At 50.6% G+C, this 25,510-nt stretch overlaps 9 protein-coding genes across 9 annotated transcripts; 5 read left to right on the top strand and 4 right to left on the bottom strand.

Annotated features, from left to right (window-relative positions):
• Positions 1–224: 224 nt before the first annotated feature.
• ASPVEDRAFT_57214 (nucleoside-diphosphate kinase) lies at positions 225–1,005 on the top strand (the record flags this gene model as incomplete). Its single annotated transcript, XM_040815313.1, has 5 exons — positions 225–241; positions 352–382; positions 480–523; positions 577–680; positions 740–1,005. The coding sequence occupies 5 exons, from the start codon at positions 225–227 to the stop codon at positions 1,003–1,005; spliced, it is 462 nt and encodes a 153-aa protein (XP_040673771.1).
• A 146-nt stretch (positions 1,006–1,151) lies between these two features.
• ASPVEDRAFT_57213 (uncharacterized protein) lies at positions 1,152–1,733 on the bottom strand (the record flags this gene model as incomplete). Its single annotated transcript, XM_040815312.1, has 1 exon — positions 1,152–1,733. The coding sequence occupies one exon, from the start codon at positions 1,731–1,733 to the stop codon at positions 1,152–1,154; it is 582 nt and encodes a 193-aa protein (XP_040673770.1).
• A 584-nt stretch (positions 1,734–2,317) lies between these two features.
• ASPVEDRAFT_47197 (methylenetetrahydrofolate reductase (NAD(P)H) MET12) lies at positions 2,318–4,815 on the top strand. Its single transcript, XM_040813723.1, has 2 exons — positions 2,318–2,493; positions 2,572–4,815. The coding sequence occupies exons 1-2, from the start codon at positions 2,407–2,409 to the stop codon at positions 4,549–4,551; spliced, it is 2,067 nt and encodes a 688-aa protein (XP_040673769.1). The 5' UTR covers positions 2,318–2,406; the 3' UTR covers positions 4,552–4,815.
• ASPVEDRAFT_381463 (tRNA-ribosyltransferase family protein) lies at positions 4,744–6,657 on the bottom strand. The gene is made up of 3 exons (XM_040811636.1): positions 6,322–6,657; positions 5,209–6,244; positions 4,744–5,110 (listed from the first exon to the last, which is right to left on the bottom strand). The coding sequence occupies exons 1-3, from the start codon at positions 6,554–6,556 to the stop codon at positions 4,936–4,938; spliced, it is 1,446 nt and encodes a 481-aa protein (XP_040673768.1). The 5' UTR covers positions 6,557–6,657; the 3' UTR covers positions 4,744–4,935.
• Positions 6,658–6,823: 166 nt separating this feature from the next.
• On the top strand, positions 6,824–7,558 carry ASPVEDRAFT_57210 (bifunctional thymidylate/uridylate kinase; the record flags this gene model as incomplete). Its single annotated transcript, XM_040815311.1, has 2 exons — positions 6,824–6,968; positions 7,032–7,558. 2 exons carry the CDS (start codon positions 6,824–6,826, stop codon positions 7,556–7,558), a joined length of 672 nt encoding a protein of 223 aa, XP_040673767.1.
• A 700-nt stretch (positions 7,559–8,258) lies between these two features.
• ASPVEDRAFT_89238 (structure-specific endonuclease subunit SLX1) lies at positions 8,259–9,637 on the top strand (the record flags this gene model as incomplete). The annotated part of the gene is made up of 2 exons (XM_040818562.1): positions 8,259–8,515; positions 8,566–9,637. The coding sequence occupies 2 exons, from the start codon at positions 8,259–8,261 to the stop codon at positions 9,635–9,637; spliced, it is 1,329 nt and encodes a 442-aa protein (XP_040673766.1).
• A 1,970-nt stretch (positions 9,638–11,607) lies between these two features.
• Positions 11,608–17,058, top strand: ASPVEDRAFT_143232 (putative PHD transcription factor (Rum1); the record flags this gene model as incomplete). Its single annotated transcript, XM_040807898.1, has 5 exons — positions 11,608–11,973; positions 12,094–13,015; positions 13,070–13,164; positions 13,222–15,875; positions 15,927–17,058. 5 exons carry the CDS (start codon positions 11,608–11,610, stop codon positions 17,056–17,058), a joined length of 5,169 nt encoding a protein of 1,722 aa, XP_040673765.1.
• Positions 17,059–17,539: 481 nt separating this feature from the next.
• Positions 17,540–19,109, bottom strand: ASPVEDRAFT_47188 (1-aminocyclopropane-1-carboxylate deaminase/D-cysteine desulfhydrase). Its single transcript, XM_040813722.1, has 2 exons — positions 18,987–19,109; positions 17,540–18,927 (listed from the first exon to the last, which is right to left on the bottom strand). Exon 2 carries the CDS (start codon positions 18,843–18,845, stop codon positions 17,607–17,609), a length of 1,239 nt encoding a protein of 412 aa, XP_040673764.1. The 5' UTR covers positions 18,846–18,927; positions 18,987–19,109; the 3' UTR covers positions 17,540–17,606.
• A 162-nt stretch (positions 19,110–19,271) lies between these two features.
• ASPVEDRAFT_47187 (putative SH3 domain protein (Cyk3)) lies at positions 19,272–24,161 on the bottom strand. Its single transcript, XM_040813721.1, has one exon. The coding sequence runs from the start codon at positions 23,768–23,770 to the stop codon at positions 19,763–19,765; it is 4,008 nt and encodes a 1,335-aa protein (XP_040673763.1). The 5' UTR covers positions 23,771–24,161; the 3' UTR covers positions 19,272–19,762.
• Between the last annotated feature and the right edge of the window lie 1,349 nt (positions 24,162–25,510).

Here is a 25,510-nt window from a genome sequence, read left to right as displayed (position 1 = left end):
CCTCACCGCTCAGGCCAGAGTATTGAGTCCTGACCATTCAGGCCGCAAGGCTGTCAGGCATGCGCCGCAGCCCCTCAGACCAGATTCTCTCAGCGCCCCACACAGGCGTTTAGACCCGGAATAAGAAGAATTTCGCCAGCTCAACACCAGCTTCCGCTTCTTCCCTCCCTTTCTAACGCATCTCACTGATTTTCTTGCCTTCTCCTTCTCCAATCCCTATCAAAATGACTTCTGAGCAGACGTAAGTACAAGAACATCTCCGTCTCATTCTAGTGCCAATTCCCCTCGCAACTTTTATCTCCTCGACTTACCCCTCATCGTCATCGCAATAAAGCTAATTGTTCACCGTAGTTTCATCGCCATCAAGCCCGACGGTGTCCAGGTACGCATTGAGCAGTTGTTACACCATATACAACGTCTTGAGACAAATTGGGCTGCTATCCTTGAAAAAATGAGCGTAAACTGACAATTCCCGCCAGCGTGGACTCGTCGGCCCCATCATCTCTCGCTTCGAGAACCGTGGGTGCGTATTATACCCCTCCACTTTGTACCAATCGCAATGCTGACGATAACTAGCTTCAAGCTCGCTGCTCTGAAGCTCACCTCTCCCACCCGCACTCTCCTCGAGCAGCACTACGCTGACCTCAAGGAGAAGCCCTTCTTCCCCGGCCTTGTCACCTGTAAGTTTCCGTCAACACTTCAAATACGCTCATGAATAAGTACTCATATGTTGTTTTAGACATGCTTAGCGGCCCCGTCGTCGCCATGGTCTGGGAGGGTAAGGAGGTCGTCAAGACTGGCCGCACCATCCTCGGTGCCACCAACCCCCTTGCCTCCGCCCCTGGCACCATCCGTGGTGACTTCGCCATCGACGTCGGCCGCAACGTCTGCCACGGTTCCGACAGCGTCGAGAGCGCCAAGAAGGAGATTGGCCTTTGGTTCACCCCCGAGGAGATCCAGAACTACAAGCTCAACGCTTTCGGCTGGATCTACGAGAAGGAATAAATTTCTTCCAATGAGCTTGCGCTTTGGTCTTAGGAAGCTGTGTCCGCTATAGCGCGGAACAGTGGAAGAGAGACAGGGCAAATGCCGTGAGAATAGAGTTTATATCCAAATAAATAAAAACTGTCACGATATATTTCCTGTCCGGTTTATTGCCTTCGGAATAATTTTCTCACGCCTCTCCCAATTGGACCTAAAACAACTCTAGCAAACCACGGCGTCGCCCAAGCACTAGCGATAATCCGCAAAGGCAGCAAAGCCTTCGTAGCCGCATATGCAGTCGCAAACTCAAGGACCAAGCGCATGCCCTTTCTATCAGTAGCAGTCCCTGCCGTAACCTCCTCGGCATCAACGCTGTCCTCCACCCAACCCTTCTTCCTCAGCCATCTCGTAAATCTACTCGTCCCTTCTTCAAACCCGCTATAAGATGTGAAATCAGGGAGCCATTCGCCGTAGTGGAACGCCGCGACGAGTCCGAAGAGCGGCACAACTGCAGTTAACTCGTGGAGAATTAAGAAAGACGTGACGTGCGTTGCCGGCGCACCGAGTAAGGGGGTGGTGTAGGCGCGGAGAAATGACGGGAGGCGATCATTGAAGCGGCGAAGACGAGATTGAGCGGCTTTCTGGGGTGGAGGAGGCGGCGGCGGTGTTGTTGCGAAGTTTCGACGAGTAGATCTCAGGCCCAGGCGCGATGAAAAGCGACATGGCCGCAAAGTACGGTTTATTGGCATTTCGAGGGCCGTCAGTCAGGAATTGAAAATGAGTGACAACTCTGAGGTGAATTTCGCAGGCCAACAGATAAGTATCACATCAGGGAATCCATAATATGACCGTTGAAGGTCAGGAATTGGTCAGCTTTCTTTAGCTCCGCGAAGTTGAAGCCGAAGGATGGGGCAGCGATCACTCTCGATACTCCGGTGTTTGCTGTGTTTGCACTTGGCTTCATTCAGCCTATGCGGTTTGGGCTATTCTATAAAAAGGACGTCTAGCTGTTGATCTGGATTCTGTTCCATCGTTTGGTAGTACATTTAACGCTGCTCACTGTTAAGTGATGTGGTGCAAGCTGGACCCGCGGCGGGAGAGGTGGATGTGGTAGGCGGGAGGACGAGGAAAGCCGATGAGTAGGTCGACAAAGCGACATTGGATAGCCCCGTCAGATATGCCATCTTGATATGATAGGTGGCTTAAGAATATAGTCCCATGCGAGAAAGATGGCAGAATCTGAATTTCTGAGTCAATGGAGTGGCAGTCCGAAATGCGGCCTGAGGGGCAAAGAAGGATACTCGAAAAAAACCCACCTCGTCCTCCCCGAATTCGTCACTCTTCCCTTCTTCCTCCTCCTCCTCCTCCTCCTCCTCTCCTCACTCCCACCATACTCTCAGTTGGAAGATTATACCTCCAACCATGGAGAAGATCACAGACAAGATCGCGGCTTTGCCGCCCAACGCAAATTATTTTTCTCTTGAGTTCTTCCCTCCAAAGACTCAGATGGTGGGGCTCTAGTCCTCCCCGCATTTGGCAATACTGCCTCCATGAGCAGAAATTCAGCGCTAACAATGTGGTTTCTAGGGATTTGCCAACCTGCAAGCACGATTAGAGCGTATGGCACAGGCATTGCGCCCGCTCTTCGTTACAGTCACCTGGGGAGCCGGAGGAAGCACCGCAGCAAGATCGTTGGAGCTGGCGGAGATCTGTCAGCGCCAACTACAACTGACGACATGCTTACACTTAACATGTACGAATATGAGTCGGGCCCTGGTGGATCAGGCTCTTGAAGAAGCGAAAGTTCTGGGTATTAGGAATATTCTCGCACTGCGTGGTGATCCTCCGCGGAGTGAGGAGTACAATATGCACGGAGAGGACGACAGTAACAAGGACTTTACTTTTGCTGTGGATCTGGTTCGGTATATACGGCAAAAGTACGGCGACTATTTCTGCGTTGGTGTTGCGGGATACCCAGAAGGTCATCCTGCCGATTCCTTCCAAGATGTTCAGGATCCGAAGGTCGATTTGCCGTGGTTGGTTGAAAAGACACAGGCGGGTGCGGACTTTATCATGACTCAGTTGACTTACGACATTGACGCTTACACGGACTTCGAAAATCTGCTACGGAATCATGAGTCCGGTGCTTTCAAGACTATTCCTATCGTCCCCGGTTTGATGCCCATTCACAGCTACAAGATCCTAACAAGAGTGACGAAGCTCAGCCACGTTAGGATCCCGCCGCCTATTCTTCAGAAACTGGAAGAGGTCAGGCATGATGATGATGCTGTCAAGCGCCTAGGCGTCGATATACTCGCCGAACTTGTGGAAGGCATGAGGAAGCTACCGACTCCTCGTCCCCGGGGATTCCACTTTTATACTCTGAACCTGGAAAAAACTGTATCATTCATTCTTGAACGCTGCAAGCTCATTCCAGATTACACGGACGATGATGCAGTGGCTGTCAGTGAGGAGGTTTCATTACTCACGGCCAATGCAGCCAAAGCTGCTTCATCAGGCAGGCGACGGAGAGCTTCTTCCCTTAGCTCCCTTCCCCATAACCGTGTGATTGTCGACAAGATTTCGGAACCGTCCTCAAAGGAGTCGGTAACGCACGAGGCAACTGCTGCTAGTGCTGGTATGCCTGCGCAGCCCCCGGATCGAAACACAACCCTCCAGATCTCTGAAGGTTTGGGCGCTCTGGGCCGAGAAGCCACTTGGGATGACTTCCCCAACGGTCGATGGGGTGATGCCCGTTCCCCCGCCTTCGGTGAAATTGACGGCTACGGCCCTTCTCTACATGTTGCCCCCTCTGTCGCTCATAGAATCTGGGGCTACCCCGTTTCCCCAGAGGACATCAGCAAGCTCTTCCGCGGCCACGTATCCGGAGATCTACACATGGTCCCGTGGTCCGAAGGTGGCGCAGAAGAAAACACCAGCGGTCTCAACGCCGAGACAGAAACAATTCGCCCCGAACTCCTCGCCCTCATTGACAACAACGGCTGGTGGACGCTCGCTTCCCAACCCGCCGTCAACGGCGTCCGCAGCGACAATTCCATCTTCGGGTGGGGCCCTCCAGGTGAAGGTTTCGTTTTCCAGAAGCCCTTCGTCGAGTTCTTCTGCCCAACCTCAGATTTCACAAACACCCTTAAACCCCTCCTCCAGAAGCACGGCCATGAGAAACTCGCCTGGTTCGCGACAAATGCCAACGGCGACTTTGAGTCTTCGCTCCCCGCCCAAACATCAGACACCGAACCCATTGAAATGAATCCGAACAATGTGAATGCCGTCACATGGGGCGTGTTCCGCGGAAAGGAAATAATCACACCAACTATCATCGAAGAAGTCAGTTTTAGAGCTTGGGGCGATGAAGCATACAGAATCTGGGATGAGTGGCGCCGAATCTACCCCAGGAACTCCCCTACTGAGCGCTTCCTTGAGAAGACGAAAAACGATGTCTGGCTTGTTTGTGTTGTTGGCCAGGATTTTGGCGCAGGCACAGAGATCGGCTCAAAGGAGGAAGATTATGAGAGAAAGTGGATGTGGAAAATTTTGGCAAACTGTTAGTTGCTTAAAATATGGATTTGCCAGTTAGAGTTGGTCCTCTAGGTGTGGGCGTTGCGGTCAGTAGTAAGTAGCTATTGGTAGGTTCCATGATATATACCCTACATCTACTCAGTTTCAACTTAGTGTATATCAATTCAACATCACGTTCTCGGCATATATTAGTTAGACATTAACTCTGTTTTGCTCTGGTCTACTTGGCTATGCTTAAGTGTTCCTTTTCTATATAAGGGTAGCACAAAATATAGATAATCGTGCGGCTATGAAACAATTTCGCTTATGCATAATTTGACCAAGGGAATTTAAATACCGAAGAAAGGCGTAAAAATTTATAATCTTCTTCATTTCCCACATAAACTAATAGCTTGCGGTATTAATAGAAGGATTCTATACCTTCTCCGCGAACCCGTGCTCCTCGAGCCCCGAAGCTCCAGTGTCAGGCGTTGCAATCTCAGATTGGGATGCGGCAAACTTTTGCGCGGTAAGGTCGAGTCTTCCATAGGCCGGTGGGTAGCGACGCGGTTGGGCTGTGCTTGATGCGGGGAGTTGATAGCCACGAAGTCTGCAAGTTTGTTTATTAGCATGGAAAGCAGTCACATGAATAAGTGCGTAGGAAGTAATAGTGAGTAATGAATGAAGTGGTTTTGTAAAAGAACGTACCTCGGTCCTTGACCTGTAGCCTCGGGGAACTCAGGTGCGTACGTTTGCTGGAAGGTGCGAAGGTCTTCGTCGAATGTCCCACGCTGAATACTGTCACGGATATTGGAGAAAAATAAATCCATGGTGTAGTGGTTGTGGATTTGAAGAAGCGTCCATGCGAGAAGCTCTTTCGCAGACAGGAGGTGGTGAATGTATGCACGGTGGTGGTTTTGGCAGGCGTAGCAGGAGCATGCCTTGTTTAATGGACTGGTGTCATTGGTATTTGATGACGACCAGAGATCATCGGCGAGTGGGAGAGTTTCCGTGGACTGGCTGGATCCTGAAGAGGAGGGGGCTGGAAAAAGGAAGTTAAAGGCCATTCCTGAGTCCGAAATTTGGTTTAGGAAAGGGATGGTAACGAGGTCCGCTCCAAGTGCAATCTGGCGTAGAATTTCCTGTGGTGTTCTTGGTCCGCCAAAAAGGAGACGGGGTAGGTCTCCCAGGAGTTCAGGCACAATTGAGAGGGATTCTGACTCATAGAGTGCAAGACCGGAAATGAAGGGTCGTACATCCGTTTCCAGATCTTCTAAGTATAACTGTTGCTGCGTGTTTTCTAGAGGAAGTATTGGTGCAAAATATGCCGCTGTCGACCTGCTATGCTCTGAGAGATGGGGGCCATAGAGGTTATCCGTCGCATGAGTTGTGAAGGCGTGCGTGCGATCAACCATCTTCGTCCTCCTTTTGATGCCAGGCGGCTGCCCGTTTACCAGATCTGCCAGCCCGATAACAATGTCTGGGCTAAGCCTTTGGGTAGCCTCAACATACTCGGTTGCTTCCAACTGGGTGAAACCTACGGATGTAAGGACAGCGATCGATGTGTCTGTATTGGTTGGGGGGCAGGCGATTGGAGGCTCGCGGCGTGGGCCGAGGATTGTTAGGAGGTCGTCGGGAAGGCAAATGAACTTGCGCAGAGCTGATTCATCAGGTGCAGTCGGAATTGCGTATATTGGGATAGGTATTGGGGACTTCTTTTTGTTTTGTTCCCGTTTTTCTAGGACTGATATCTGAGCCCCGACGGGCGTTAACTTGTCAGTTCCACACATATTGCTCTCATTGTGGCAGGGTAATACATACAATCTTCTAAGCCAACGAACAGACTACCGATAGAGGTGTTATAACGCATCACATCATGCGCCAGATGAGGGACTGCCCCTCGCGATGTCAAAGGAATGTAGTGGGGTGTCGAGATAGGTTTGCGGCCTGCAATCGTGAGTCGTCCCACACGTGGGGTAAGGATTGACGCTGAAGAGCCCAGTAGGCCGAAATTGAACATTTCACCTTCGGACTGTGAAGGCCGATCCGATCCCATTGCGGTATACAAGCCAACAGACGGCTTGCCAAATTGTTGATTGGGGAATGGGGGTGGCAGAAAGGAAAAGCCGTTATCGATTTAGCTCCGGTCCAAGATTTGGTTTATCAGTGGGCATCTCCAACTCCCCGACACGCATCTTCCTGAACCCGGCGCGTCAGAAACAGTTCTATTTCTCGCGGGTCAATGTTTTTTCGGGATTATCTACCACACTCGACTTGATCTACTACGCCTCTCCGTTGCGGTTTAAATATTCCCACAAACACCATGGCCGCGAATGGGACGCGTGGGAAACGCGGGGCCTTGATTGTTGTCGAAGGTCTGGACCGCGCAGGCAAATCCAGCCAATGCGAATATCTTCGTAACTTTCTACAGCAGTCAGGCCACCCTGTGAAATACATCAGATTTCCAGGTATTTTCATTCTCTGCCCCAGAGACTCGTGGATACGCAAACTGACAACCTGCCCTCTTCTAGATCGAACAACCCCCATAGGAAAGCTAATTGATGGCTATCTTCGTGGACAGTCTCACTTGGACGACCATTCTATCCACCTTCTTTTCTCAGCGAACCGTTGGGAGCTTGCCCAAGATATTGAGGCTGATATCGCCAATGGAACCAACGTGATTGTGGACCGCTATTCATACTCCGGCGCAGTCTATTCAGCTGCAAAGGCTAACCCTTCGCTATCGCTGGAATGGGCTTGGCTGCCGGAAATTGGCCTACCAAAGCCTGATATCTGCCTGTTCCTCAGCATAACGCCGGAAGAAGTTGCAAAGCGTGGTGGATTCGGTGGAGAACGCTACGAGAACGAGACGATGCAATCTCGCGTTCGCGAGTTGTTTAATACCATATTTGGCCTTCAGAAAAAGAGCGATATTCAAATGATTGATGCCGGAAGGACGTTTGAAGAAGTCTCACAAGATATCTCGAGGATCATAACCGAATGCATTGCGCGTGTGGACCCGGCGAGCGCTCTAGGAAAGATGGCATCCATTTCCTAAGAAAGGGTCGAGTGAATGTCTTTATTTCTTGATGTTTTTGACAGCAAAGCCAGGAATTGCCAATGCCGCATCGACTATAAACGGAGCAATGAGTCTCAACACTTGCTCCAGCCCACATTAAGATCACTCAACGAGGAATTGAGACCCTGCAGCATTTGGAGCACTCGGCAGGTCAACCATAATTCCGAGAATCGTGTGCGGGTTTCTTACTCCGGACACTAACGGTCCAAGTGCAACCAACGCCGTTCGAACCTCTTGGAGAGAGCAACCTGGCAAAATGGTCCCTTTCCTTTTTTGGCACGCATCACGTGATTGCCTTCGCACCCGCGGTATTCTCGCAGCTGCTCGAATATTGCACGGAAACCTTTCTAGAAATTATTTCAGCGATAGAAAATAGACCCATCTTTTTCACCCGTTTTATATCTATTCTTTTTGTCGTCTGTAAAGGTAATATCTGAATCTTTGCCGGCAAACGACTCAGAAATCCTCTCATTGTCCCGGTTACGGAATATATATATACCTCCTGCCGTACTCTCGGAATACTTACGGCAATAAAATTTCAATTATTCAACCCCCCCAATTCCAACAATATCAGGATGATACTGGTCATATTCAATATAGTACCAAAGTGCCTTCTGTGATAATACTCACTAACCACTCACTTTGCCGCTCCAAATGACAGTACCAGTGTCTTGCGACAATGGAGGATGAACGTTATGACCTGTCCAAAGTAATCCCGGCTTACTATTGCTGCTATTTACTTCGATCGTTGGGTACGGGCTATAAAGGCTCAGCGTTATACATTGGCTCCACACCAGACCCTGCCCGTCGCCTCGCTCAGCATAACGGGCTCTCCAAAGGCGGAGCCCGCAAAACGGCGAATGAAAAGAGACGACCATGGGAGATGGTTATGGTAGTAGAAGGGTTTACCAGTAATATTGCGGCTTTGCAATTTGAGTGAGTATTATATTTCTGATTCTTGTGTTCCTGCGTTAATAGGATGCTAGGTGGGCATGGCAACACCCGGGGGCTACTAGACATCTTACTTCAAAAGACGAGGACGAGAATGGAGAGTTAAATGCTAAACATGACACTAAAAATAACGCCGTGGTGGGAGGACCTCAGCAGAAGCCCGGGGCTCAGAATAAATCTAAAGCCCAGAGGGGACCTAAAGCTTCCGAAAAGGGCACAGAAGATGATAAGAAAAAGAAAACCAAGAGAAAACCACCACCTCGTCGTACGCGGCACTCCTTAAAGGCTCATCTGGAAGACCTACACCTCCTATTGCGGTCTACGTACTTCAAAGATTGGCCTCTTACTCTACGATTTTTTGCCGCCGATGTTTCTCAGGCTTGGAGAGGATGGTGTGATCGTGTAGACGGAATTATACCTGATCATATCAAGATTATTGCAGACGGAAATTGCACAGACATCTTCGCTCGGCATGAGGAACGCAGCTCGGCAGTTGGAAGCGTCCAAGATATCAAGGTCGACTACACACCAATAAGGGACTATGTGGAAAAAGGGATGTTTCTACTAGACGACATCAAGAGCTCAGCTTGCAAAGTATGCGAAGCACAATATAAGGAGAACGACCTAGCTGTTGTTTGCCCAATAGCCAGCTGCAATAGCACCGCCCACTTGCTGTGTCTGTCAGAAAAATTCCTGGGTACGGCGAAAGATATGGATCGGTTTGTTCCGCTTGCTGGGAAGTGCCCCATGTGTGCTCAGACCGTTCAATGGCCATCCATGATACAAGAATTGAGTATTAGAACCCGGGGAAGAGATATGACGCGTGCGATGGTGAATAGATGCGAGAGGAAGAGTAGGAAAGCCTTGAAGGATACGGAAGGCAAGACAGCAACGGTGGAAAACCCGATAGTTACCGCAACTATGGAACGTGACTCCTCGGATGAGGATTTCCATGATACAGATTCTCTGGATGACTATTGGGACAAAGTTTTAGATTCTGACTTGGAATCTGGCGCAAACTGCCCCCCACAACAAGATTCAAAGGACTCGAAGGTTGAAGTGGTCATTGAAGACAGTGAGCTTGACGATGATGAGTCACTGGGTTGAAAATTTTCAGCATGCTAGGTGATATGATGGAAACGCCGAATTATCATCGAAGTCCAAGTGAATACCACTTTCCATTGATTCGGTTCATTATCGTTCGATGAAGACCATGACATTGCCATCTAGTCAAAAGGAGCCTGTGTACACCAGGCTGGGGTCCATAACCTGAGAAATCCTTGTAACACCAGCTTGGTCGAGAAATTATGCTCAAGCCTGGGTGCTGTCCTGCTATCAATTCCTGGGGCAGTGTTTGAAGTCTGGCACAAGAAGTTGAGGGACATGGGGACTGGGACGAACTTCGGCAGGATGAGAATTGATATAAGGAAACAAACCTACCTGCGTCTGGAAAAAAGACAAGAAGCCCACGATGATGGCCAATGCTAGGTCAACGACTGTCCCGACGAGCAGTCATGCGGCTCATTGAAGGGCGAGGCCGGACCTTCATATATGACGCCCGTGAGATAATTAATCAATTACAGGGCGGTAGATTAATCATCGGGGCCCTGTTGAAAAGGGAAGAATTTGATGTTTATATATATATAGTGTAGAATAATAAACGTCTTGCGGGATCATCGTTGGTTTTAGAATGTATTTGTGCTGTGCCGAAATCCACACCAGAAACGGGCCGACCCCATGTCCAACAGGAAGAAAGGGCGCTAACTTAACACACCACGGGCCGCTGTAACCTGCGTGTTTTTTTCCCGCGAAAAGCATACCGTGCGAGTCGACGAGACGACACTTCGGAAGTAATATCCGGGTCAAGAGCTTGAGGAATATCGGCCTTTAGCGTAGACAAGATGAGATACTAACACTGCACGATGGGCGTGGGCACGGTATTTTACTGGAATGGAAGCTTTTGCGGTGCACCTGCAGACAGACTAGGTGGCTGGAATCAGTGGGATGTGACGGGCTAGCCTGTATTGCGGTTACGTATCTTGCGCGATTAACCTCGGATCAGGTGATCGCAAATATTGAGGAATCCATGATTCATTTGGTCATCACAGTCAAATTGGGTTCGCAATGTTAGACTATGGAGGCTATTAATTAAGTGACATCTCTGCACTACATTATTACCGCCTTGAAGCTCAACTATTAGTCCGTTCTCACCATGACAGTGTAAGTTTCTGCATACATTGGAGAACGCGACTGAGGCTCCAGCACCGTTTGCGGATCATATCTTTCCGTACGGTATTTGGTGTTACCCTGAAGCCTGAGGCAGAAACCAGAGTCGTGACCAAATCCTGATCAGGTCAAGTAAACCAACTTTCTACCGGGATCCAGGGTTCTCTGTTACAAAGATTTTCCATCTCCAGGGCGTCGCGACCTGAGCCAATCGACCAGTTTGCGATTCCGTCGTCAGTACAAGGTAGATCAGACCACCACAAGACGTCCCTCTCGGCCTGTCCAGCCATTAGTTTTCCGTTTTTGGCCCGACCTGCTTGTCGACGAACCAGTGCCTTTCTATCAATCCTCCAATCGTCGCTGCTGTTCGTCCGTGGATATTGCCTTGGCTATAATAATAGTCGGCTAACGACTTCGCTAATTTATAGATTCTTACCCAACCTTGAGTCCCTAACTCCTAACTGACCCGGGTGAGTGAATTGCTGCTCTGCTTTGTTCTCATTGCTCTTCCGAGACTCCACACTGCTACTAGCAGTGCTAGCCTTTCCGGGCTCATCTCGGCCTTCCCTTCATAATTGCTGGGACTCCACGGCCATCGCTTTCATCACCTCTCCATTTCTCCAGGAACTTTCCTCCTCCCCTCCTTCCCCATCTACACCTCACCATCACTCCCAACTTCTCATTTACTCCTTATCTCTCGCTGCTCCAATTCTATCGCGTGACTCGTCTTATTTGTGTTATTGCTTGTTAGCTCTCCCATGGGTTTTTCGCATAGGACCCTGGCCTCCTTCCCTCCGCGATAAACGCACGCGCACATCCCCCTTTGACCTCAATTCGACCGATCATAAGACATGGTGGCTCCGGCCGCGACAGGAGGGAACTCGACAGGCACACAGCCGCCAGCGAGCCGTCAACCCGCCCGTTCCTCCAGTACCCATCCGTCCCACTCTCATAATGTACCGTTGAGCACTCGACGCTCCGCACCCCTCGATTTATCGACGGTCGAAAGACGAGGACAACCGAATGCCCCCCGCGAGCCGACGGGTCGAGTCCGCCCTCATGGCCTCCAAGAGGCGCCGACTTTCCGCCCAACCGAGGAGGAATTCAGAGACCCCGAGGCCTATATCCAAAAGATCGCGCCGGAAGGAAAGAAATATGGTATTTGCAGGATTATTCCGCCAGAGAACTGGCAGTCGACGTTTGCCATTGATACGGAGGTATGAACATCGCAGTTTTTGCCTTGTCTTTTTGTGTTCTCTTGTTATCCCGAGAACTTTCATCCCTTGCGCTGCGAGTTTGTGAGAGTTCGTTTTAAGCTAACCACCAACCACTTCCAGCGGTTTCACTTCAAAACCCGTCGACAGGAGCTTAATTCGGTCGAAGGAGGTATGCCCCCGCGTTCAGCGTTGCTTGCTGCCGGTGGTACTCCGCAGCCCAGTTCTGACCCAGACCCAGGAACTCGTGCAAACTTGAACTATCTTGACCAGTTAGCCAAGTTTCACAAGCAGCACGGTACCAACCTAAATCGATTCCCAAGCGTCGATAAACGTCCTTTGGACCTATTTCGACTGAAAAAGGCTGTCGAAGTCCGTGGTGGCTTTGAGCAGGTCTGTAAGATGAAAAAGTGGGCAGAGATCGGCCGTGACCTCGGCTACAGCGGCAAGATCATGTCTTCCCTGTCAACATCTCTCAAAAACTCTTACCAGAGATGGCTCCAACCCTATGAGGAGTATTTGCGTGTTGCGAAACCTGGAGTACAACAGCAGCTCGAAATCGAGCATGGTGGTCCTTATACTCCTTCACCAAATCATTCGCCCATGCCTAAGAAACCAACGCCTTTTGAGAGTGATACACGTTCTGCGACACCCCATGGCCAAATGAACCCAGCTACTACATCTGTTCAAAATACTCCTCAAGAAGTTGTTGCGACTCCTGATAAGAAGCCCACACCGCCTGTAGAGCCCACACCTCCGCGACCAATCGCATCTGGATTTACAGCTGTGAACTCGGGCGGGTTTACTGCAGTCAACAGATCACCTTCATTTGCTGCGGTGAACAATGCGCCACCGGTGAAACGGGAAAATGAACACGAGTCTGCCACACCGCGGAGTGTTGCCGAGTACCCGAAGGACTCAACACCGATGTCAAATGGCCACGGCGCCCAGTCAGCGAAACGTGCTATCAGTGACGAAAGCGGGTCCCAAGCGGAAGCTGGCGAACTAGATGCGAACGGACGACGGAGCAAAAGGCTACGGAAGGGTATGTCAGGCCGTTAATGAACCATTATAGTTACACACTAATTGTTCGCGACAGATGCACCTCTCCCGACTGTTGCGGGTTCGCAAATGAGCCTTCTTCGCCCTGCTCCTTCACGCTCGAGGAAGAGTGACTCACGGAAATTTGGTGATGTATGTTCTATCAAAAGACAGAACCCTAGGTGAGCCAATTGCTAATTGTAGCTTCAGAAGTGTGAGACTTGTGGCAAATCCGAGGATCGTTCCTCAATCTTGGTGTGCGATAGCTGTGACCAGGGCTTCCATAGGTATTGCTTGGACCCTCCTTTGCACCACATTCCGGAGTTCGATTGGCACTGCCCCAAGTGTTTGGTCGGAACGGGAGAGTTTGGATTTGAGGAGGGCGGTATCTACTCATTGAAACAATTCCAGGAAAAGGCGAACAACTTCAAGAAGAACTATTTCGCCTCGAAAATGCCTTTTGATCCCGTTCTCAACACTCATCGACGGGAGTCTGAAGATGACGTCGAGCGAGAGTTCTGGAAATTGGTGGAGAGCCTAACGGAGACAGTTGAGGTTGAATATGGTGCTGATATTCACTCAACTACTCACGGTAGTGGCTTCGCCACGGTTGAACGTAACCCCCTAGATCCGTACTCAAAGGATCCCTGGAATTTGAACAATCTTCCTTTCCATGGAGAGTCCTTGTTCCGTCACATCAAATCTGATATCTCCGGTATGACAGTCCCATGGGTTTACGTTGGCATGTGTTTCTCGACTTTTTGCTGGCATAACGAAGACCATTACGCATACTCCGCCAACTACCAGCATTTTGGAGCAACGAAAACTTGGTACGGGATTCCGGGAGCTGATGCGGAAGCATTCGAAGAAGCAATGCGACAGGCTGTTCCTGAGCTCTTCGAAGGCCAACCTGACTTACTTTTCCAACTTGTTACTCTGATGCCTCCGGATCAGTTGCGGAAAGCTGGGGTTAATTGCTATGCCCTCGATCAACGCGCAGGCCAATTTGTCATCACATTCCCTCAGGCGTATCATGCTGGGTTCAACCATGGATTCAACTTCAACGAAGCTGTTAACTTTGCACCCGTGGACTGGGAACCCTTTGGCGCGATGGGAGTCGATCGTCTTCAAGCCTTTCGCAGGCACCCGTGTTTCTCCCACGATGAGCTACTCTTCACAGCCGCTGCCCGGGATACGACGATTTCCACTGCCAAATGGCTTGCCCCAGCTCTCCAAAGGACATGCTCTCGTGAGTTAGGTGAACGAGCATCATTTGCCACGCGCCATAAGGAGGCAGCGCCCCATGATTGTGCTTTATTTTCCGAAGATCCAGCTGCCACTGGTGACTGCCGGCTGAGGTTCGTGGTTGAGGATAAAGATATTCCGGAGGAAGACTATCAATGCCACTATTGCAAGTCTTACACCTTCCTAACCCAGTTCAAATGCCACAAGACCAGAAAGACGCTATGTTTGATACATTTGGATGCCCATGACTGTTGTGGAGAACCGCTATCGCAAAAACTACTAGGCCCGGATCATACGCTGCGCTACCGAGTCAGCGACGCTGAGTTGAAAGACATGGTTTTGAAAGTCCAAGAACGTTCCAGGATCCCGGAAGCATGGGGGCAGAAACTCGACAACATCCTGGACGATGAGCCGAAGCCCCAATTGAAGGTCCTTCATAGCCTACTTAATGAAGGTGAGAAAATCCCATACCATTTACCTGGTCTCCAAAATCTTGCGGACTTCGTTCAGCGCTGTGATAAATGGGTTGAGGATGCAACCAACTACATTACGCGAAAGCAGCAGAACCGAAGGAAGAACGAAAAGGCTTGGCGCAAAGCTGGTTCCAAGGCCTCGCAGCTGGAAGAACGTGACCGTGAAGTTCGCAGCGTAGACAAAATCTACGCCCTTCTTGCAGAGGCTGATAAACTGTCATTCGACTGTCCACAGATGGCGGCTCTGTCAGAGAAAACCCGCGAGATCGAGAAGTTCCGCCAGGACGTTAACGTTGTGCTTATGAACCCACATATCCGGTCAGTACAGGAAGTCGAAGAGCTTGTGGAGAACTCCCGGAATTTCAACGTGGATTTACCCGAAGTTGAGAGAATGGAACATATTGTACGACAGATGAAGTGGAACGAGGATGCGGCGCGAAGACGTGACCATTACTTGACCTTGAAGGACTGCCAGGAACTTATATTGGGCGGTGAACAACTGGGACTTTCTGAGACAAACGAACACCTAGCACATTTTAAAGAAAACTGTCGCCATGGTGAGGCCTGGGAAGCAAAAGCCAAGGAGCTGATGTCAGCAGAAGTGGTCCATTACCAACAATTGGAAGCACTGTCTGCACAGGCGTCCCGGTTCCCCGTCTCCCCTGAGACTCTCGCTGCTGTAGATGCCATATTAACCAAACAACGTGAAGCCCAGAAACGGATACACAGCCTGTACGAGAAGAGCAAGGACCCGGACTATAAAAATAGGCCCAAGTACAAGGAAGTGCGGGAGCTAATGGAGTCACTGGAAGAGCTGAACAGCCGGCCTACCGGCGCAGTTGACTTAGAGCGCGAGCAGAAACGCCACGAAGACTGGATGAGGAAAGGGAAGAAGTTGTTTGGAAAGGCTAATGCTCCTCTACACATTCTCAAGTCACACATGGAGTATGTTGAAAAGAGGAATTCTTACTGCTTTGACCTCGAAGATCGCTTCCGCCCACCAGTCGAGCCAGCCTCAAGAGACAACAGTCCTGATGGGCAACGGCATTATTGGGCTGGGCAGTCGATGGCTAAGCGGGATGTATTTTGTATCTGCAGACACTCGGAAGCTGGAATGATGATCGAGTGCGAGATTTGTGGTGAATGGTAAGTTCTACGTGTCCGTGTATGATTGTGATTAATCGCTAAGTGTGCTAGGTACCATGGCAAATGCCTGAAAATTGCTCGGGGCAAAGTCAAGGAGTGCGACAAATATACTTGTCCTATCTGCGATTGGCGACAAAAGATCCCTCGAGATGCTGCTCGCCCAAAACTTGAAGATCTCCTCGAGTGGCAGGCCGAGATTCCTGGCCTCCCTTTCCAGCCTGATGAGGAGCAAATCCTTGAGAGCATCCTAAACCAAGCGACATCTTTCCGCGATTTCCTGCAAGGGTTTACCAATACTGCGTGCACCACTACTGAAGAAGTCCCTACCTTGATCTTCTATTTGCGTAAGATTGAGGGAGCGGAGGTTCTTCTGGCTTATGAGACGAATTTGTTCCGGCAAGAGATTCACAAATGGCAGCCTGTCGCTCCTGAACCTCCACCGATTTTGGAGCAATCTTTGTCAACGAGGAAGCCACGCCCAACGAAACAGCAGAAGATAATGGCCCGAATGGGGATTGAGCGCCCTGAAGATCTTCCTGTTCATCTACGTCCTAAGCAGCCAAACCCTGCGAAGCGCAAATCGATTGATTCTCAACATGCCCGGCCGCCGACACTTCAGCCGTCACAAACCCCTGGCGATAATTCAAATGCAGACAGCTCGCGCATGGGGCCGACATTGACGCCAGGCGACACGCAAAATGCTCCTTACCCGTTTTCAGCAAGCTATTCACTCCCTGCGAGTGACAGCACCTCCGCATTCGCACCCGAGTCTTCGGCCTTCCTGCCTCACGTTGCCGCAGATTCACCTTCGTTCCCCGCAAGATCTCCCTCACCTGCCCCCCATCATGGCCTCAGTTCGGCTCTGTTTAGCCCTCCCCGCTACTCGCGGACTGCCCCAAGCGGGCCTCCTGGACCCGAGGTCGACCATTCGAACCCATTTGGTAGTAGTCCTCGGAACCTAGACGACGTTTTTGCCGATCTCACAAACCAGGATGCCGACCCGGAAGCTGACCAAGAAACTGAGCTCATGGAAAATACGCACGCAAACGAAGCCTTGGAATTGCTTGATGTCGGCACTGACAGAGAAAGCTCCGCGCCTGCACCTGATGGGGAGGTAGAGGAGAAACCTGAAGAAGTCAATGGCCATCCCGAGCCAGAAGCTGAAGCAGCCGCGGCAGCTTAGTCCCTTCTACATCCTTTGTCTACCCTTCCCTCTATTCTCTGAAATGAACCTTTTCTCTTTACAAATGTACTGTCCGGATTTTGTGTCGTTCTTATTTGCACTAGGCGTCCTGGTAAAACATTACCTCTGCGTTTTATGATTCTTTCATGTCTGATGTTACTGCTATGTCTAAGCCCCCTTCAACCTGTCTCTTTTGCGGTGGAGTGGTCTTTCCTTTTCAAAAATTTCTGTTTTTTCTTATTCCAAGGGGTCGTCGGTGTATTCGGATCGGATGGTGATTCTGCTTTCCAACATTTCTCGTTTTTCCTTTCTTCCTGCATTCTGACTGGGAATGTTCATCCCTGGGTGCTACGAATGTGCTCCTTGCTGTTTGAGGGCTCCGAGATTCCCCTCTCCTTTTTTTTTTTTCATTTTCATTTTTTTTTTTTTTTTTTTTTTTTTTTCAATACAATGTACGACTAGTTGAGTTTCTCTCTTCACACACAGATGTATGTTTAATTGATAGATTCGATTCGATTCAATTCTGTCCAGCTTCCGTACTTTGTATCTTAAATATCCGCGTATGCTCCAAGTGCGGACTGCCCGCCTGTATGAATGAACAAGGCGTTAACCTGCCTCTGCTCTTGTTCTTGACCAGTAGAACTAGAAAGTATATCCTTTTCTATCTCTCCTTCAGCAGCCCAGTGCATCATCCCCCTTGCTACCTTTGCTGTATACACCGGGTCTAGAATAACCTCTTCCTTCTCCGCCACTAGAGTGAGTGTTTCCTTTGTTTGCGCGTCTAGTACGCCGTACCTTGAGCCTGCGAATCGATCATCGAGCAGGACGTCATCCATTGTGATATCGTTCTCCGGATCCAGTCCCATCAATTCCCCTGCGCGACGAGCGAACTGGAGGATTCGCTCTGCATGGTAAGGCTTTCGCCTTGTAGGAGAGGTTAGGATTCCGACAACCCGGCGTGGTGGACTTCCTTGTCGTCGTGACCGTGTCTTGTCTAATAACTTGAATCCCGCGATGAGTCCACCAACTGTACTCCCGCTCCCACAAGCGACAAAAATATAATCGAACCGAGATTCTTCAGGGCTCTGTCCACTGAGAAGAAGCTCCCCCTCTTGCGCTGCAATCTCAAACGCACATCGCGCATACCCCAACCCACCAAGCGGATGCAAGCTCGCGCCAGATGGGACCCAATACGGATTTTTCCCCTGCGCCCTCAACTCCTCTAGAACCTCCTCGACAAGGTCATCCCCAGTCTTCGGTGGCGTAGGAGGCTCAAGCATCCTCACATCAGAGCCCAGCAACTTAACAACCTGCACGTTACCCGTCCTCAAAAATGCCTCTTTATCCGTTGCTGTAGACAACCCACCCCCCGTGCCCTTATGTAAGAGCACAACAGACTCAAGCCCGATCTTCGACGCAACGGCCGCAACCTGTACGGTGTGGTTACTCTGCACCGCGCCCTCCGTTACAAGCGTCGTTACTTTCCCTCTGGGGGTCCCCAGCCCCACCGGTTTGTCTGCCGCAACACCGGCGCCGTATTGCGGCTGGCTGGATAGGATATCCGGTATGATGTACTCCAGCTTGCGGTACTTATTCCCTGAACAGGCGAGCGGAGAGGCATGGTCTTCTCGCTTTGCGTACAGCGAAACTTGCACCTTTTGTGCGCGCGTGCCTCGCGCGGAAGCTGATAGACTCTGTAGTGGATGGATTGGGGAGAAGAATGGGTAGAGTAGATTCACTCGCGGGAGAGCCGCGAGCGTTTCTGGGAGTTGTAGTTTGAGAGACATTTGTGTTTTTATGTTTGTTTATATACCATATATACCTAATACATAGGTAGCAGGCACTAATGTCCAGGATATGGGATATATTCTGCATGTATATCAGTTGCGGGGCCAAGTATGCGGATGGAGAAACGGCTGAGTAGGTACCTATGGTCCTCGCTATTTTGAGGAAAGGACTGTCTAGGGGGTCCAAATGACAAGTACGATGCAATAAATCGAACTGGAAGAGCTAACTTTATGATCTTATAATCACACCGAATTCAAGGAAGTGATTAAATGTTCAATGCGGGCGAGATCGGACTTTCCTATTTGGGCGAAGTACGATGGTACCATTGGGCGGTCTATAGAGCGGTCACTCAATTTACTATTCTGACGGATTTATTTTCCACCACGACACCATACAGATTACAGAGTGCTAAAAAGCATGAAGAAGGCAGTAGTTGTGACATTTAGTTTTTGATCACTAAGGTTACAGCACGGATTTAACTAGCAGACTTTCCACAAGGAATAGCTGGCATGACGACGTCACTCAAACAGGAAAAAAAGGGGTTAGGGTTGAGACGAGCTGGAATCTAGTTTTAGAATGCGGGACCTCAACAAGAGCGTGAAGACCAAATTGGTACAGAAGTACAAGGCGAGAAAGACAACATTCAACACCAATTCATAAGATGAGTAAATTTTCAAAATTTCCGACAACTCCGAACATGTAGGTGGTAGCAGAAATACCAGATAATGTCCACGTCCCGCCTGACGAGATGCAATGCAACCACGGCCCGATGATGTATGCAAGAATGCAATAATGCAGCGGAAAAGAAACAAAACAATCTTCTAGCATGCGGCTGGGGAATACATCACGTAATGCAATATGCAGGTGCAAGATCAAGATCAAAGTCAAAGACCGATACAAGACAGATATGAAACTATTAGAAACATTCCCATTCACAAAATACACACCATCGCGCGACACGGTCCGCTAGGACTAGGCCTCGCCAGACACCACGTTCACCAATCTTGATAACCGTCTCCCATACACTGCCATCGGCAGTACACTCGCTGGGTGAGTCAGAGAGGTTCGGGCTGCTAATCATGTGGTCAGCTTTCCGCGTAAGCCGCAGAATCTTACCAGAGGGCGATTGGATTGCGAGCTTAGCAGGCTTTTCTCGTCCAGAGCCGGAGCGTGTAGATGAGATTGCCGAGGTTGAGGCGGAGAACTCATTAGACACTGTTGACACAGTCGAGCCTCCAGCAGAGCTTGAAATCATACTGAGTGCACTCGCTGGCCGAGAAAATACCGACGGAGAGACACGGCCACTGAAGCTATTTTCGGTACTCGCTGGATGGGGGGTAGGCGAAGAAGGATGTTGGCGGACAGCAAAAACAAATGTGTTGTTGACGGCCAATTTAGAGCATTGGGGCTGAATAATGTACAAGTCATGGCGCTGGGCATGGGGGGTCGGGTGGCGTAGGACAAACTCGTAGGGAGGGTTCTCTCCTGCATGAATGATGGGAAGTGCAAAAGCAAGTGGGTGAGGAATATCTCGGCTGGTGTGCATGAGTCCCTTTCGGCCCGCATAGACTTTGACCATGCCCTGCCCTTCATCGCCCGGCAAAACAGCTTTGACAGTTATGCGCTTTTGACCGTTAACCCACTCAGGTTGGACTAGCGCTCGTTTGCGCACAATCTCTCCGCTTTCGAAGAAGTCCCCGTCGGCGTCACAGTCGAATGCAGGCGCCTCGACTTCTGCAGCACATTCGACATCTGCTGGAACTAGGAGGCGAACTTGGAGGACCTCCAAGCCTTCCAGTCGGAAAACGCTAGTGTCATAATCCGGGAACTCCATGCCCATCTTAAAATATGTGGGACACGTCGTCGGGAGCGCGAGGAGAACATCCGGAGAAATAGGAGGGCAAATATGCTGTCCCTCCGGCTCAAGCGGGACATGTGTATAACAGAGCTCGAGAGGCCGAGTTAGAAAATACCAAGGCTCTGCCGTTGCAGCGTTGATTGTTATAAATTGGTTTCTTCGAGGGTTCGTTGGACTTGCAAGGGAACAATCCATGAAGCGCCATTCGCCATCCACGAGCACCGCATTCCACCAATGGTTAGGGCGCGAAAGGCTATCCATCTCGAACATCTCGCCTGGAGTTTTGAGGAAGCCTTCAATTGCCTCGGCATGCAGGCCAACCGCTGCGCACATCTCCCGGACAAGATAGGCGACTTCCTGAGCGCAACCTCTCTTAGTTTGTAGAACACGCTTCAAGTCAATCTCAACTTCTTCAATTGGCTCGTCCCACGCGATCTTCTCGCTCACCCAAGTAAAGATAGCGCGTAGCCTTTGGACATCGCTCTTGTAGGGGCGACAGACATAGCCTTGGGCGAGACTCATCGGATTGGTCAAGGGTGGGAGACTGTTGACGAAACGTGCGCTTTTGTCGACGAGGGTAAGGTTGACGTTGCCAAAATCCGTGGGCTCTCCGATGGGAAGACCATCGATACTCTCTTCCCCTTCTGCAGTCTCGTACAGCTCTTCTACTGCATAGATCACTGGGTGATCCATCATTTGACACCTCTCTGCCCTTTCGACCCTTTCATTTCGACTAGGAGAGGTTGCACGATTAACATCGCGCCGAACCTGTACCCAATCTATTGGACCATTGCCCATTCCCATCTCACTTGCAGCGGTTTCTCGATGCGAGTGCGAGGAAAGGATTGGCGAGATCGCCCTTCCTTTAGTGGGAGAAAAGGAGCCCCCGTTTTGTCCAACGGCAATGCTGCTCCTAGCATTAGCGGCGCCAGTTTTGGCTGATTCAAGTATCTTTTTGAAAAACCCCTGCTTCTTTGCTTTAGGGGTGGCCAGCCCTCCAAATACGCTGTTTGGTTCCTCTGGGGTGGTGGCCGAAGATGACCAAGGGATGGCAGAAGAAGCTCCCTGCCGAGAAGTATTGTGGCTCGAATGGTAGGATATGCCGCTCATTGGTGATTCCGGTCGTGACATTCGTGCGAGATCGCTGAAGCCCCTTGACCGGAAGGTGTCGACTGCAGTGTTAGGCCTCTCCCCTGCTCCAGTCCCTCGTTTGGCATAGCTTCCGGCGCTTGTCGCGCTGAAACCACCAGCAGAAGCACCGCTCATTAGACTTTGATTCGTTTTGTCCGTGCTAGAAGTCTGATTGGTGCTGTTGCTTTGCACGCCACTGGACGAGTTTGTTGCACTCGACTTATTGGTAAAACTCCGATTTAACATATCATTTCTGAGATCATTCCCGGATCGCCTACTCCTCAACGAGGGCAGATGAGTGGGTATGGAGTTATTTCGTCCATGATATGCCGCATGTTTTGGTGGTGGCGGAGGAGGCATATCATCATCTTCTTCATCTTCGTGCTCACCTGCATCACTTGCCGGGGGGTGTATATCTTCAGAGCCTCGACGGCCTTGCTCTTGCATTTGACGGAGCCGGCTTTCCATACGTTGCACGTAGTTATTGATTTGCGGTGGACCCTCAAGGAAAGGATCATGTGTGTAGACACTGTTCCTATGGACTGAGTCACTGTTGTAGTATCTCTTTCCCGTATCGAAGCCCTGAGACGTCAAAGGCCGATTATTTGTTTGCGGCTGACCATTATCGTGGAGCGACCCGAAAGCGTCCGGTGACCAGGGATTATTAAACTCAGGTTGGGGGGAAGGCGAGGGTGAACCCTTTGTCATTCCCATGTCTTCAAGTGAAGTCATTACATCTTCCATGGCATCGCGCAGTGGCGAAGGCGTTTGCCCATTCGCATCTGAATGGGCAGCTGGCGAAGGCGTCCTTGCAAAGACAACATATCGATCATTCATATCTAATTGATGTGGTATGGTCGGATCTGCGGAGTGTTGACGTTGGACTGCAACTCTATGAGGTGGGGGTGGAGGTGGTGGGGAGTCTTCGCGTTCCGCCAACTGCAGAGGAGAAATTTCTCGAGACGCTCGGTGTGATAGTTGCATGTGATTGTGCACGGGTACCGAAGGAGATAGTGGTGAGTGGTGCGCGATCTCGGGAAGTTGAGGTCGAGGAGACCTTGCACGGGGTGTTGACTGCGACATTTGGGCATAATTGTGCGTAGGGACTGAGGGCGATATAGGACGTTGCGCGATGTTAGGAAGCTGAGGTTGAGGGGACACTGCACGGGGTGAAGAGCGGCTATGCACCGGGATTGAGGGATATAGAGGCGAATGATGCGCGATTTCAGGAAGCTGAGGTTGAGGAGACATTCCCCAGGGTGGCGCGTGCATCGATTGACCGCGACTATGCACAGAGGGTTGAGGCTGTGGGGATGCTGCACGAGATGGAGGCCGAGAGCGTGAGCGACCAGGAAGATCGTGTTTCTGGGGAGATGGCTCTTGCGGCGGACGTGGTGAAACTCCCCGGGACGGAGGCCCAGATATTGACAGAGGCCGCGACAGGGAACTCTGCTGCTTGACTCCGCTAGTCGGGGTGCGCATTGGCTTCGTCCGCCGAGAAAGACTACCATCTCGCGGAGGAGTCTGGGGTATCGTGCTACCGACAGGAGACGAAGACGGCGAGCTTCCTCCAGAAGGCGCAAGAGCCTCCTTGTGCGCCTGGAACGGCTTTCGGAAGACAGTCTTCTGCTTCTTTGGAGCCGACGTGGGATTTGTGATAGGAGAGGCAGCTGAGGGGGCCATAGGACTAATTGACCGGCTGACTGGGACAAAATTCTCCTCTAGCAGCTGGACAAAGTTGGAGGGAAATAATCCCACCATGCGGCGGTCTCTCCGCAGCCGACCCGTCCACCATTGACCGTCCCCCGCATTTAGACATTCAATCAAGTCACCTTCCACGAACCCAAGATCGCGTTTCGTTTCTCCTCCCCACGAGTATACCGCTCGACACCAGCAAGGAAACCGGGTCGGAAGCTGAGGCGTAGTGGGCGCCATCGCAACGGCTAGGAGGTGTTAAAGCGCTCGCGATAATGCTGCGAGTGTATAGCTTCTGTGGCGACAAGTGACGGAACTAAAAGAATGGCGTGCGAATCGCTCAATTGGGCTGGTATGGAGTTGCTCTATCTGACCCGTCACTCTGGGGAAGCACAGCAACTGGAGGATGGGTGGGCTCAAGACCGGAGAGATAAGCTAGGGAATACAAACATGGTACTGAGGAGAAGCGGAGAAAAGGGAGCCTGAGAGACGAAGGGAAACACGGGCGGGAGTGAAATTGCGAAACAACACCCGCCCTGCTGCCAGTCAGTCGAGGCTTAGAGAAATAAAAAAGAAAAGAAAAGAAAAAGGGAAGAGAGGAGAGAGTGGAAGAAGGGATGGCGAGGCGAGCTGAGAGTTGGAGGAACAACAGACGGTGACGCCCGAAGTGCCAAATGTTTTGCTGGTTGACTGGGCTGAGGCCCGTGTTTACGTGGGCGCCTGTTCGGGACTAGCGCGCCGCCTCTATCGATAAGCTTATGCTGGTCCCCAGCTTTCTGCTTCTCCTCCCTCTCGAGTCCCCCATCAACACTTCCACAGCTCTTGTTCTCTCTGGCCGTCAGATCCATCAGTTCTATCAGTTTATACCCATGAAACAAATTCCAAATGAAAGTGCACCAGCTTTCTATACAGTCATTGCCCGCAAAGACCCTGACTTGCCAAGCCGCCAGAGCCATACTAGCAGACCCATGGTTCTTCGATCCCGCTCAAGCACCCATGGTCAGGCTCCCATTCTGCTGGAAAGCCTGGAATGTGCGCTTAAGCTCATCGGAGGGTAACGTTTTCCAGCACCGGCACCGACTGACGATTACTTAGCATTTTTGTTTTTGACACGAACCGAGGTGATTTCACGTCGACGCTAACGGACGGCCATGGATGCTAAGTTGAACCGCGCCTTTATTCGTTTTGCACTAGTGGGCACTGACCGAAGCACGTCACTTCGTACCCCGGTCGTGCTCTGAAATATTATTGACAATAATGGCGTTCGTGTCTCTGATGCGTTGATCGCCACCAGTCCCGGAAAAGCCGCATACCAAGCACAACAACCAGCATAGCAGCGGCGGGTCGGAGCATTCTCTCTTACGCGGCATATAACTCACAAATTTAACTAACATAAATGCTGACTTCTTAATCGGCTCTTAATCGGCTTTGGATTCTCAACAACTGGTACATCTTTAAAAGTAAACCGGTTTTATTGGGGAAATAAGCTGTTTTTTTGATCCAAGCGCAGGAGGGCGGACATAAGGAATCCCTCCTGCCTGTGATGCTCCAAACCTTGACACATGCAGGGCAATGGACTGCCCCCATTAATGGCTCGCAAATTATTTAGGACTGAAATCACCAAAAATAGGCCGGCATGTCGTCAACACGAGCCAGAAAGCACAATTTAGAGAATGGATTATGTTTGATTAGCGCGAGTGAATTCGACCACGTCTTCCACGACATGACCGGGTGATTGCTTGACTACCTATGCGCATGGACCCAAAATGATTATGCTTACGACAGTCTCATGTCATCCTCCCTGCGGTCTAGGTGGTTTCTCTACGCAATTCACTTTCAAGCTCGCCAACGGCGCTGTGGGTTCGGGGACGCTGGCGACTAAGGTATATGCACAATCATGTGGGCATCGCAGCGTTACACAACTACTGTGCGCATGTAGGTTTCACTTTGGCGGCCATTCTATTATTGGTCATCCGCGAG

Source organism: Aspergillus versicolor (genome assembly GCF_001890125.1).
Source record: "Aspergillus versicolor CBS 583.65 unplaced genomic scaffold ASPVEscaffold_14, whole genome shotgun sequence".
NCBI classification, from domain to species: domain Eukaryota; kingdom Fungi; phylum Ascomycota; class Eurotiomycetes; order Eurotiales; family Aspergillaceae; genus Aspergillus; species Aspergillus versicolor.
The sequence above is the reverse complement of the archived record's forward strand: the minus strand, read 5'-3'. Positions and strand labels throughout refer to the sequence as shown.